The sequence below is a fragment of the Phoca vitulina genome, unplaced genomic scaffold (assembly GCF_004348235.1).
Source record: "Phoca vitulina isolate PV1807 unplaced genomic scaffold, GSC_HSeal_1.0 scaffold36, whole genome shotgun sequence".
Lineage (NCBI taxonomy): Eukaryota > Metazoa > Chordata > Mammalia > Carnivora > Phocidae > Phoca > Phoca vitulina.
Genome location: NW_022589739.1, coordinates 14,479,867 through 14,492,548, shown reverse-complemented (window position 1 = coordinate 14,492,548; position 12,682 = coordinate 14,479,867). Strand labels below are relative to the sequence as shown.

Below are 12,682 nucleotides of genomic sequence, written 5' to 3'. Positions count from 1 at the left end.
CCATGTACCCTCTACAGAATGGAGGTTTTTTTAGTCTTCAATTTTTGCCATTCTTATACTTGTTTTTAAATGTTAGCCCTCTTCTAGTCTCTTTGACCTCTGTATCAAATCTGGTGGTATCTTAGACATTAGAATAATATATAGTAGCCCAGGTCATCTTATTGTTTAGATTCTTCTCTTAATAGCTATTCATATTTTGGGGCACCTGGGTGGCTCACTTGGTTCAGCATCTGCCTTCTGCTCAGGTCATGATCCCAGGGTCCTGGAATGGAGCTCTGCGTGGGGCTCCCTGCTCAGTGGGGAGTCTGCTTCTCTCTTTCCCTCTGCCCCTCCCCCACTTGTGCACATGGCTCTCTTTCTCTCACATAAATAAAATCTTTTTTTAAAAATAGCTTTTCATATTTTTATGTAGCCTATGTATTTGTTAGTGTGTGCCATTTATAAAAGAGATTCCTTGAGTCAAGGTTTTATATGTATGTTTTATATATGTATATGGCATATATATGTGTGTATATATATATATTTTTTTTTACACTCTATCCATTTTTGGCAGATTACAATTTCAGTTAATCAGAATTTCCATGGCTTCTCATTACTTTGTGGCATGTACTCTAGTTACTTTAATTCCACTATAACCAGAAAACCTTTTTGTTTAAATATATATTAATATGTTTTTATTTCTTTGCAAGTACAAATATACTCTAATATTTAACACCTTGTAGGTGCCTTGGTTTATCATTCTGAATATTCATTATCACTGTATAGGCTATAGATGTAGAAGATCTAAGCCGTTAGTATGGACTAAATCTATACTATATATATATATAATAGAAGGGAGAAGTTGTGGTTCACTTTATTTTCGTAATATTTGATTCTTACTCTTGAAAAGAAAATACTGGAAAATTCCATTCAAGTTTTATTCTAATTTTTATTGCATTTCTATTTGAAGTTTGTTAATTGTTTGTGAAGTACTATTTCAGTCTGGGGCATCCTTGAGCTTTATGAAAATAAGGTAAAAGATGTGATAATGAAACACAGAATCTTAAAATATAGGTGTTGGTGTGTCCTGCTTGGCAAGCCAAGTTTGGACTGAATTTTCATTCTCATTCTTAGCTAAGTCCACATTTAATATCTAAGACCATTTTATGGTCATGTGGTTTTCTGTGATTTTAAAGAGCAGGAAGGCTTATCTGGTCACTTTGAATCACAGAGATTTAGGAAGTAGTTGGTCAGCATGTGTTGATGGCTTTTGCCCAATAGCTTCCATATTTCTTTTAAAACTTAATATAGACTCTAATTAATGTTCTTTTTTGACTAAGAGGCTTATTTTGGATCCATAGCTCTTAAGTTTATCAATTTGTTAAAAAAAAATTCTTGAATATTGTTACAAAATATGCTATGACAATTAGAGATATGTAAATGGACTCCAGTAAGGGCCTGACTCCTTGGGGGACTCAGTAAATGGCCAGTATTGTTTTATTATACATACTAATATTGATCAGTAGCACTGTGGAATTTATAGTGTGTCTAGAACCTTGTGATATATGCGTAATACTTACTGGCTCCTCAGAAGGGCTTCATATTAGAACCCTGCTTGTGATCCTGATTAAGTCTTAATACTTTTTTATAGAATCCCAAAACAAAAGAGCAGATTGAAAATCTGTTACGGAATGGGATGAACAAGGAGCTGCGAGATCGTCTTTGTTGCCGAATGACTTTTGGGACTGCAGGACTTCGTTCTGCTATGGGGGCAGGATTTTGCTATATTAATGACCTTACAGTAATACAGTCAACACAGGTAAGTATTACAAAGTACTATATGTATACTTTTTATCACACTATTTTTTGGCTTTCTAAATTAGGTTGTGCCTTTCTAAAAAAAAACAACAACAAAAAAACCCAAACTTTATATCTAGGAAGGTACTTTCTTGTAAATAAAAAATGTAGAATAAATGCTAACCTTTGGTCTTGCACAAGATTTATCTTAGAAGTCATTTGTATATCTTCAAGGTTATAGACTAACTTTCTGATTAAGAGTTCTTTTGGTGACCATTGTCAAACTCTTGACAATGTTACTTTGAAATCAGGAAATGGATATTGACATTTCCAATTAATACAAAAAGCAAACTTAGAAAAAAGAGAATTATTCATTTTGGTATATGGCCATTGATAAAGGTTAACCAGAGTATTTGGAAAATGTAGTTGAAAATATTTCTCTTTGATGTGGTTTTCCATATGCACAAGAGTTCTTTAAGACAGTGTTCATATCCATGAGAGTTCTTTTTTTTTTAATTTAAATTCAACTAGTCAACATAGAGTACATCCTTAGTTTCAGATGTAGAGTTCAATAATTCGTCAGTTGCATATAACACCCAGTGCTCATCACATGCCTTCTTTAATGCCCATCACCCAGTTACCTGCCCCCCCCACCCATCTCTTCTCTAGCAACCCTCTGTTTGTTTCCTATAGTCCATGAGAGTTCTTTAAGACAGTGTATGATATGATACAATTTATTTCTCTTAGAAACAGATTACTTCTTTTTCTAGTGAATCATTCCCACTGATTCAAGGAGAACTATACTTTTGAGGCTAAAATGCATTTAGCATATACTAAAAATAGTTCTGGACTAGAGAATTGCTCAGTAGATATAATTCTAATCCATACTGCCAAACAGTAAATCATCCTTAGCCTTGTTCTGAGGGAATTCTCTAAAGGCAAAGGCTAATGCAGGGATGGGGAAAAAGGGACAACAAGATGACTGAATAGGTAGGATGCCTGCCACTCTGTACCCCTGCCCCCTTTCTTTTCCTCATCCAGAGATGCATCAGGTCACTCTTTTTAATAAATTCGTCGTTTCCTTGTAAGTTTTCATTTTAAAGGAAGATTCCTTGACTTTACAAAAAGGATTGGAGGAGGTGTTTGAAAATCAATTTCTATGGAAATGTAAATTGTTACTGGAGTTGAGATTCCATTGTGTGAAGAGGAAAAGCCTAATGGAATCTGATTCTTAAGCCCTAGCCCTTTTCAGAATCTAGGTACACGGGGATAAGATAAGGTAGATTTTTATACCAGATAATAGTAGGAAGTTCTGTGAGATTTTAGGACAGCATCATCTTTAGAAACAAATAAATTGGTGAAACTGACCAATGTGGGCTATATTAAGCATGTGTGCCCGTGCACATACCCACACTCACACACACACACACACACACACACTCATAGGGAGCTCATAACCAGAGTACAGAGGTGCAAGAGCACCTGACTCTGGGGATCCTAAGCAGCCCAAGTTCGGCCACTTGCTGCTGACAAAATCCAAAGGCAGAGAAACAGTGGCGGTGAAACAAGAAAGCAATTTATTTCAGTGAGGCCAACACCGGGAAGACAGTGGACTTAACATCTCAAAGACGGTCTCCAAAGTGCCCAAAAAAACTTCTAAGTTTATATAAGGAAAGTGTAGGACAAAAGTAGTGGGTATGTGCAGGTCGGCAGTAAAGGTCAGGTTAGTCATTGTCCTGGGGTCCCTCATGCAGGGTCTTGCTGACATTGGAGGGGTAGGTAGTTTTGGTTCCCATCACAGGATGCTTTGCCAACCGGGTCTTTTGCCTGATTTAAGAGATAAGCTGGAAAGAAGAGCTTAGATAGTACAGATGAAGGCCAAAATGGAGGTGGTTGAAGTTCTCTTTCAGGAGCAGGTTGGAAAGAACAATTATATTTGAAAGAGCCATGAAAGAGGGGTCCAAAAGTCACTGGGGCCTCATCTGGTGCTGCCACATAGTGTCTTAGCAGTGCCTGACATACAGTAGGTCTTCAATAAATTAGAGTAACTTAGTTTTAGTTGAATGAATGGCCTTGGGCAAGTCATTAAGTGGAGCTTCAATCTTATGCTACTCTTTTTTTGAAAAGATGTTGAAGGACAGACAAAAATAGAAAAAATATCTTCATTTTTCTTTTCAGGGTTGTAAGGATTAAATGTGGCAACATTTGTGAAAGTGGTTTTAAAGCACTATTACAGTATGAAGTGTTATTTTTAGAGATAAAAGCATTTATTAAAGTTAGCGAATCATTCATAGGATACTTAAATGGTTCTAGTTTATTTTTGTGATGATTTCAATATTAAACACTTCATTTCTTTTTTTGTCACCATTGACTGCAAATTTTCCTAGTTCATGAAATTTTCTTTCTGTGAGATTTTAAAACTAAGGAATTACAAATGGGATCAGCCATCTATAGAAATGTTTTAATGGGTGGGATGCCTGGGTGGCTCAGTCAGTTGAGCATCTGCCTTCAGCTCAGATCATGATCCCAGGACCCTGAGATCGAGTCCCGCGTCGGGCTCCCTGCTCAGTGGGGAACCTGCTTGTGCTCGCTCACTCTCTTTCTCTCTGACAAGTAAATAAATAAAATCTTAAAAAAAAAAAAAAGAAAGAAATGTTCTAATGGGGTGCCTGGCTGGCTAAGTCGGTAGAACGTGCACTCTTGATCTTGGGGTTGGGAGTTCCGGCCCCATGTTGGGTGTAGAGGTTACTTAAAATCTTTAAAGAAGGAAGGAAGGAAGGAAGGAAGGACAGAAAGAAATGTTCCAATGAAAGTTTATGTTGCTGATTAAAAATGTTTGTGTCATAAACAGGTCAAATCTTTTGGTTGGCTTCAGTGTTATGATTTAGCAGGACCTAAAATGGTCAAAATTCTGTTGTCTACAGCCTTAAGGCAAGATTTCTTTTGGTTCTTCTAACAATTTGTTTTTAGCATACTGACTCTCTTGTCCCCTCTTTTTTCCCTAACGTTTTATGTATTATATTGGCTTTCATAGTTACTTAATTGATATTTCTGTGGTATTAAATGTGTCTGAAACTGGAGGAAATAAATGTTTGTCATCTCACATCTGAGGATTGAACAGTATTGTTCCCACACTGGTAAACATGAGCATAAAGGCGGAAGCCAGTTCCCTTTGAGCCGATAAGCTGCACACTACACATAAAAAATAATAGATTTTAAGTTGTGGAAAATGCAGGTATTAGTCAGGAACTAATCTTTTGTGTTTATCTGCTTCAGGGAATGTACAAATACCTTGAAAGATGTTTCTCAGACTTCAAGCAGAGAGGCTTTGTTGTTGGGTATGACACCCGGGGTCAAGTAACTAGCAGCTGCAGCAGCCAGAGGTACAGTGTGAATTGTTTGAGAGATTAAGTTGGGTTGGAATAAAACCTTAAAAAAAATTAGTAGTAAGCTTTCTGAAACAGGAAGCTGTCAAATAGAAATGTGATCACATGCTAATGTTTATTTTAGAGCTGGACTAGAAGCATTTTAAAGGTTGTATTATAACCTTTAGCTCTTACAGGCAGGATTAAAATTTTTAAATATTTAGGGTTAGTATTTAGAATGACATCATAGTTTATGTTATGATTTTTAATATTTTGGCCGACGTATTGGGTAGGAGTGATTGTATAGCTTGTATTCTCTCATTATACTCACATTTAATTAGTTTTAGGGTATTTTCATACATAGGTAATCATGAGATAGTGATACTTTTTTTTCAGGGTTTAATTATGCATTTTTGTTGATCAAAGTCTCTTATTTCACTTTCCTCCATTCTTTTTGCCTTTTGCGGGTTTTATTTCTTAGTAAAGGAGGAGGAAAAAGGAAGAAATTAAAATATCAGTTCTATTTCTTATTAAGTTCCTTTTAAAAAAATCTTATTTCACATTTTTAAGTTGGAGCATGAAGCCTAAATAACCAGTGATTTTAAGAATTGGCTGTATTAGGCTACTACATATTCAGAACAATTATAATATGAAACATTTATTTTGTGGAGGGTTGGGTTTTAAAATGTATGGTAAGCTAAGGACTAAGTGAAATCTCTGTCTCTCTTTTTTTTTAGACTTGCTAAACTCACTGCTGCAGTCTTACTGGCCAAAGATGTTCCTGTGTACCTTTTTTCAAAATATGTTCCTACACCTTTTGTAGTAAGTGTGACATGTTATTGATTGTACAGTTTGTTGCTCTTAAAAAGATTTCTTAATTCAACTGGGATTCAAATCTTTTTCATGCTTATAGTTCTATATTAAGTGATATGAAGGATGAAAGGAAGGAAAACAAATTTTGCTCTGAGTTTATTTTCATTCAAGAAGCATGTGTTGACCCACCAAAGATTTTAATCTATAACAAGATGACAAGTCCACAGTCATGGTCTGATATTTTAATACTCTTCTTTCAGAAACTGGCTTATCAAGCAGATAACAATGGCTGAGGAGAGATTTGAACATACTATTAGCATGCTTGATCTGAGTGGGGGGGTGTGCGTGAAGATACTGTATTCAGTAGGATATTCATTCTTATCAAGCAGGGTCAAAAAGGAAATTTCCGTAAATACCAGAGAACTGCTTGTCAAACCATGGTCCTGGACCTCAATGCAATGAGATCAGAGATAAGAAACTCACAAAACCCTGTATGTTTGGAATTTTTAAAATATAAGTAATTCCTAGATTAAGGAAGATATAATAATGAAGATTAGAAACTACAGGCAGTCCTTGCTTTGCATGGTACTGTTGGACTGTAAAGATAACTATAAGCTGAAACCATGCACAGTGATCCTTAATAATCAATGGGAAAATTACAACTGTTCTGTGAACTTTAAAGTTTTTTGTCAAAACATTAAGAATACCCTATTCTTGGTTTAAAATGTCTAAGGGAAAGAAAAAAATAGTAAAATTAATACTTATTTAGTACACTATAATTAAAACATTAAAAACATTGAGAATAAAGTGTTTTATTTCTTGGTAAAAAATTTATCAAGACTATGAACAGGACAGGGGCATCTAGCTGGCTCAGTTGGAAGAGCATATGACTCTTGATCTCGGGGTTGTGAGTTTGAGCCCCATGTTGGGTGTAGAAATTACATAGATAGATAGATAGATAGATAGATAGAGAAAGTATACCTTTGGGGCACCTGGGTGGCTCAGTCGTTAAGCATCTGCCTTCGGCTCGGGTCATGATCCCAGGGTCCTGGGATCGAGCCCCGCATCGGGCTCCCTGCTCAGCGGGAAGCCTGCTTCTCCCTCTCCCACTCCCCCTGCTTGTGTTCCCTCTCTCGCTGTGTTTCTCTGTGTCAAATAAATAAATAAAAATCTTAAAAAAAAAAAAAAGAAAGGATACCTTTATAACAAAAAAAAAGAAAGTATAAACAGTATGTGCTTTTTGTTTTATAACTTAATATGAGTGAGCGTCCTTTCTATGTCTTGGCGAATTGTCACATTCCCTTATAAGTTTGGATCAGCTTCCCATATTTTATCCACTGTACTTTCAATGTTACGATTTTTCTCTGAGAGTTCCTTAATGTGAAATTTTTTTGCCAATATCACTTCCCCTGGGACATCTTCATCCTTTTCATCACAACCACATTCCTCATTTATATCCATATGTTCACCTACACTAAGCTCATCTGGGTGCACATCTAGAGTCTCTTGAATGACAGCAATGTCAACATTCCCGGCTATGTTTTTCTGTAATTCCATTTATGTTTGATTCAAATTTCCCTTCCATTGTTGTCACTTTTTGTTCCTTTTCTACACTGTCATCTTTTTTGGCCAGTTCCTTCTTTCAGTTATCCAGTTTTGCAAACTATCCCATGGATTTATCACCAGGAGTTAAGGAGGCAACACAACTACATGCTTTGCTGTCTGTTGAGAGCTGATAACAGATGCACAGATCACTGGCAGACTTTAACAGAGTGACATGATTGGTCACCGATCATGATGGATCTCTTATATACATACATATTATTTGTGGACTGAAGAGGTAGCAAGTTTGCACTTGATAGTTTCTCACAGTTAATATACCATGGTAACTGAAATTTAAATGTGTTGTTGGGAGACTGTGTTGTTGGGTGTTATTTAACTAAAATATGGTATCAGAAATTCATGTGTATTGGAACTGCAAAGCAAGGACTACCTGTATTTGAAACTGAGCCACAGTGAAAATAATAAATAGCAAAAATTATAGACTATAACTAGAGCCCTGCTTCAAGGGAAATATATAGCCTTAACATATTAGAAAAAGGGAAGATGAAAAAATAATGAGCTTAGTATGTTATAATCAAAATAGACTAAATCTAAATAAAATAAAAGAAAGAAAATAGTGAAGGTCTGAGGAAAAAATCAATTAAATAGAAAAATTTTAAAAACAGGGTATGAATAAAAGCAGAAGTTGACTCACTGAAGAGACTAATAAAAATAGACAAACCTTTGGCAAGGATGCTCAAGAAAAAAAGGTAAGACAAATTAAAAGGGAGCATAATACATACAGTAGAGATTAAGAAAACCACAGTATTCTGAACATAATGCAAATAAATGTGAAAGCTGAAAGCTGAGATGAATTGGCCAATTTCCTAGAATAATTGATACATCGAAACTGGTAAGAAATAGAAAACCCGAAGAGACCTGTAATCATTAAAGAAATTCAACTGGTATTTTTTTTTTAATCTTCTCAAATTAAAAATGGCAGGTACAAATAATTTTATAGGCAAGTTTTCTCAAATGTTTGAGGAATAGATAATATCTCTATAAACCATTCTAGTGATTCATTGGAAATGTGTTGAGTGGCTCAAAGAATTGAAGGAATCACTAAGCAATTAGCTCTAATGAATGACAGAAAACAGAGAGGTTCCAGGAATCTAGACCATGTCTGTAGGATTCTGCCATTGGGTTGCCAACTTCAACTACCATCAATTCCTGGGTGTTGGCCTTCCTCTCTCATTACAGGTAGATTTGCTCTAGTATGTAGGGAAGATATTTTTAGTGGTCCTCCTTGGCAATTCTCTTTGACTAGCTGCGGAAGAAACATCTTGGGGAAGGACTCTGACCAGGCTTGGGTGGTTATGAGCCAGTCTCTGAATCATATCATCAGGGGAATAAGTTACTCTGATCAGACCTGGATCTTTTGTTCCCTGTGGCCGGGAGAAGAGAAATCAGAAGTGATGGTAGAAGGGTAGGGTGTATATCCTAGGCTGACAAATAATAGCTACTACAGAGAAAAAGGTAAATCCAACCTGGGAATTAACTTTGGGAGAGAAGGTGGTGACTTGACCTGTATATGTTATAAAGGTCATGAAGTATATATAAAGATCTTCAAATTGGAGGTCAGTAGACCTATGTTGTTCTACCCTTGAATCTTCTCCCTTACGATTTTATAATGTGTAAAATATGATGGATTAAATGATTCCTAAATTAACTTCCAACACTAACATTTTTAAGATTATATTCATCACTCATATTTCTAGAGTCTGGCATATAGTAAGTGTTCCTTAAATATCTGTTAAATAAACAAAAGAAAAAGAAAAGTTTATAGGACTAAGGTAAATTAGACTAGGAGGAAAAAGCCATTCAGTCTAACAGTTAGGTGGCTATTGGTGACCTAACAGTTAGATGGCTTTAGCTATATTGTACCCAGTGTATCTGGAGTTGATTGTTGAAGTTTTAGGCTATTTATGTCTTAATGTCTTCTCCTGTTATTTACTCAAGGTTATTCTTATGTCAAATGTGTAAGTAGCTGGAGAGCAAAATGGAATTATGGTGTTACTGTTTTTTCAGCCATATGCAGTCCAGGAGCTCAAAGCAGTTGCAGGTGTGATGATTACTGCTTCTCACAACCGCAAAGAAGATAATGGATACAAGGTAAACCTTAGACTCCTGATCTTTGCTTATTTCACTGTTCTTATTTTTTTAAATAATATGTGCTGAGTATATTCTCATCGCTGAGGAGCAGGCTTAGATGTTGGGGACAGGCAGATAAAAACATGAAAGCCAGCCCTCGAAGGATGTTTCCCTAATGACCCTTATTACTTCTCAACATGGACACTGAAAATCTCTTCAGTGGTCTTTTTGCTTCTAGCATCTTCCTGCCCTTGATTTCCCTATCCTATCCCCAAATCCACCCTATCTACCATTTTAGAAACAAAATCATATTGTACTGAGAACTTAAAGAATGAGAGTTTGCAGGAGGAGAGCCAGGGGAACAGTACCTTGATCTTACTCTCCTTTCCCTCCAGTCTTCTACTGGGATGCCCCATTGGCCATAGGATCCATGTGATGTGTCAGCATCCATGGCAGAAAGCAGGGTGGAGAAGGGTGAAAAATGGCAAACATTATTGAGCCAGTGTTTGGAGCTCCTGGGTGATGAGTGCATGGCCTTATATTTGTTTTTCTTCTTGTATGGGAGGTCTTTCAGGTACACTGAGCTCTGTTTTACTGGGGAAAAGAATATTTAATACTAATTTAAGATTTGGGCCCTGGCTAGCTAAATGGGTAGTGTTACCATGCACAGAGGCAAAGAAGAAACGATTATTCAGTTTGGGACATACTAAGTTTGAGGTATTTGTGGGTCAACCAGGTAGCAACACCCTGTAGGCAACTGGATATATAGATCTATTGCCTGGGGGAGAAATCTAAGCTGAAGTTACAGATTTGGGGGCCATCATATATATTAGAACATGTAAGGGTATTTGGAAGTCTTTTACTCAGATAAGTGGCTTATCTATCAGATAAGATAGATAGTAGATAGTAAAAAACAAGCCCAAAAGGGATTGCTAGGGAATATCAACTTTAAGGCAAGGGAGAAAGAAGAAGTGCTGGAGATAGGAGAAAGACCAGGAGAGATTAGTGCCATCAAAACCAAAGGGAGAAAAAGAGAATTGCAGGGAAGGAAAAGTTGACTGTCAAAGAGAGCTGACAACCCAGATCTCTCCTCTGAGCATCAGATCAGACTCCTAAATCCAGCTGTGTCTACTTGATATCCATTGGGATGTCTAACAGACATTTCAGAACTACTGTCTCTAGAATAGAGATTTTAATTCCCCCACAGCCTCTCACATACACACCCCAATGTGTTCCTCCCCCATTCTTCCTGGTCTCTGTAAATTGGCACTACCACCCACCCAAACAAAAACGAAAAATTATTCTCGATTACTCCTTTTCCTTTGCTCCTAACATTTAACCCACAAACAGGTTCTACAAATTCTACATCTAAAATGTATGTTGGGGGGCGCCTGGGTGGCTCAGTCGTTGGGCATCTGCCTTCAGCTCAGGTCATGGTCCCAGGGTCCTGGGATTGAGCCCCATGTCGGGCTCCCTACTCAGCGGGAAGCCTGCTTCTCCCTCTCCCACTCCCGCTGCTTGTGTTCCCTCTCTCACTGTGTCTCTGTCAAATAAATAAATAAAATCTTTTAAAAAAATAAAATAAAAGGTATGTTGGAATATGTTTGCTTCTGCTCACTTCTTCTGCCTCCACCATTCCAAAGCATTGTCATCTTCTGTCAGAGCTGCAGCATCCTAGCTGGTGTCTTCCCCGCTCCCATTGTTCTTCCTAAAATCCATTTTCGGGTTTATAGGACTGTCTCCTGCCTACCTCTCCAACCTCATTTCATTCATTCCTGTCCTCACTGCATTCTATCACACTCCCGCTTCTTCCTGTTCCTTCGTCCTCCAGTCCCTCTCCCATCTCTGAGCCTTTGTAAATGGTTTTGCCTCTGCTTGCATTGCTCTTGCCTTCATCTTGCAGATTTGTTTATTTTCATCCTTCAGGTTCCTGCCCAGATGTTATTTCCTTGAAGAGACCTTCCCAGGCCACTTATCTGAAGTGGCTTTCCTCAGTGACTTTCTCATCATCTTGTTTATTTCCTTCACAATGCTTATCACTGTTTCTGATTATCTGCTATCTTGAGGATGAATTGTTTCTTTATTGATTTGTTTGTTTGACCTTCTCCAACCCTGTTCTCCAATATAAACTCATGGGTGAAGGGACTTAGTCTGTTTTGATGTTCATTGCTGGTAAACATATTTGTCGCATAGGAAAGCCTCAAAGGTTTTTTTTTTTCTTAAAATATAAGCACAAGGTAAAAAGGATAAAAGTTAAATAGTATATGAAGTTAAACAGTGAAGAGTATCTCTCCCATTCCTTTCCCCACCCCCCATGCCCCATTTCAGAAGCAAATACTGTTTCTGGTTTTAGTTACCCCCCAGCACGTGTAGTCATATATCTGTCACTCCCACATTTTTTTTCCATAAATGGTAGAGTACTATATGGAGTGTTCTGCGCCTTGCGTTTTTCACACAACAGTATGAAACAATCTTAGAGATCATTCTCTCAATCAATCAATTGATAGGATCATTCATCTTTAAAAATCTATATAACAAATCCTGATTTATTTTATTTTATTTATCTTTTTTAAAGAATATGTATTTGAGAGAGAGAGAACACAAGCAGGGCAGAGAGGAACCAGAGGAAGAGGGAGAAGCAGGCTCCCTGATCAGCAAGGAGAGAACACATGGGTGGGAGGAGGGGCAGAGAGAGAGGGAGAGAGAGAGAGAATCACTGAGCCCCACATGGGGCTCAGTCTTACGACCCTGAGATCATGACCTGAGCTGAAATGAAGAAGTCGGACATTTAACTGACTGAGCCATCCAGCCTCCCCATAATCCTGATTTATTTAACCAATCCTCTGTTGGTGAACAGTTCATTTATTTCTGATTTTCTGCTACTTATAAACAGTGCTACAAAGAATGTTCTTCTACATATGTCTTTGTTCATATGTGCAAGTAGATTTATATAATAAGTATAGAATAGTAGTTAGGACTATGGGTTGGGTTTAAAACCTGTCTATAGGACGCCTCAGTTAAGCGTCTGCCTTCGG

The 12,682-nt window shown here is 37.2% G+C and overlaps 1 protein-coding gene across 3 annotated transcripts in view; it reads left to right on the top strand.

Moving 5' to 3' along the window:
* PGM2L1 (phosphoglucomutase 2 like 1) overlaps positions 1-12,682 on the top strand; it is a 53,239-nt gene that overhangs the window by 19,801 nt on the left and 20,756 nt on the right. For all 3 annotated transcript variants that reach the window (XM_032426946.1, XM_032426945.1, XM_032426944.1), the window contains 4 exons: positions 1,631-1,798; positions 5,053-5,159; positions 5,879-5,963; positions 9,585-9,668. In XM_032426946.1, coding sequence (XP_032282837.1) covers positions 1,631-1,798; positions 5,053-5,159; positions 5,879-5,963; positions 9,585-9,668 — 444 coding nt within the window. The remainder of the gene's footprint in view (positions 1-1,630; positions 1,799-5,052; positions 5,160-5,878; positions 5,964-9,584; positions 9,669-12,682) is intronic.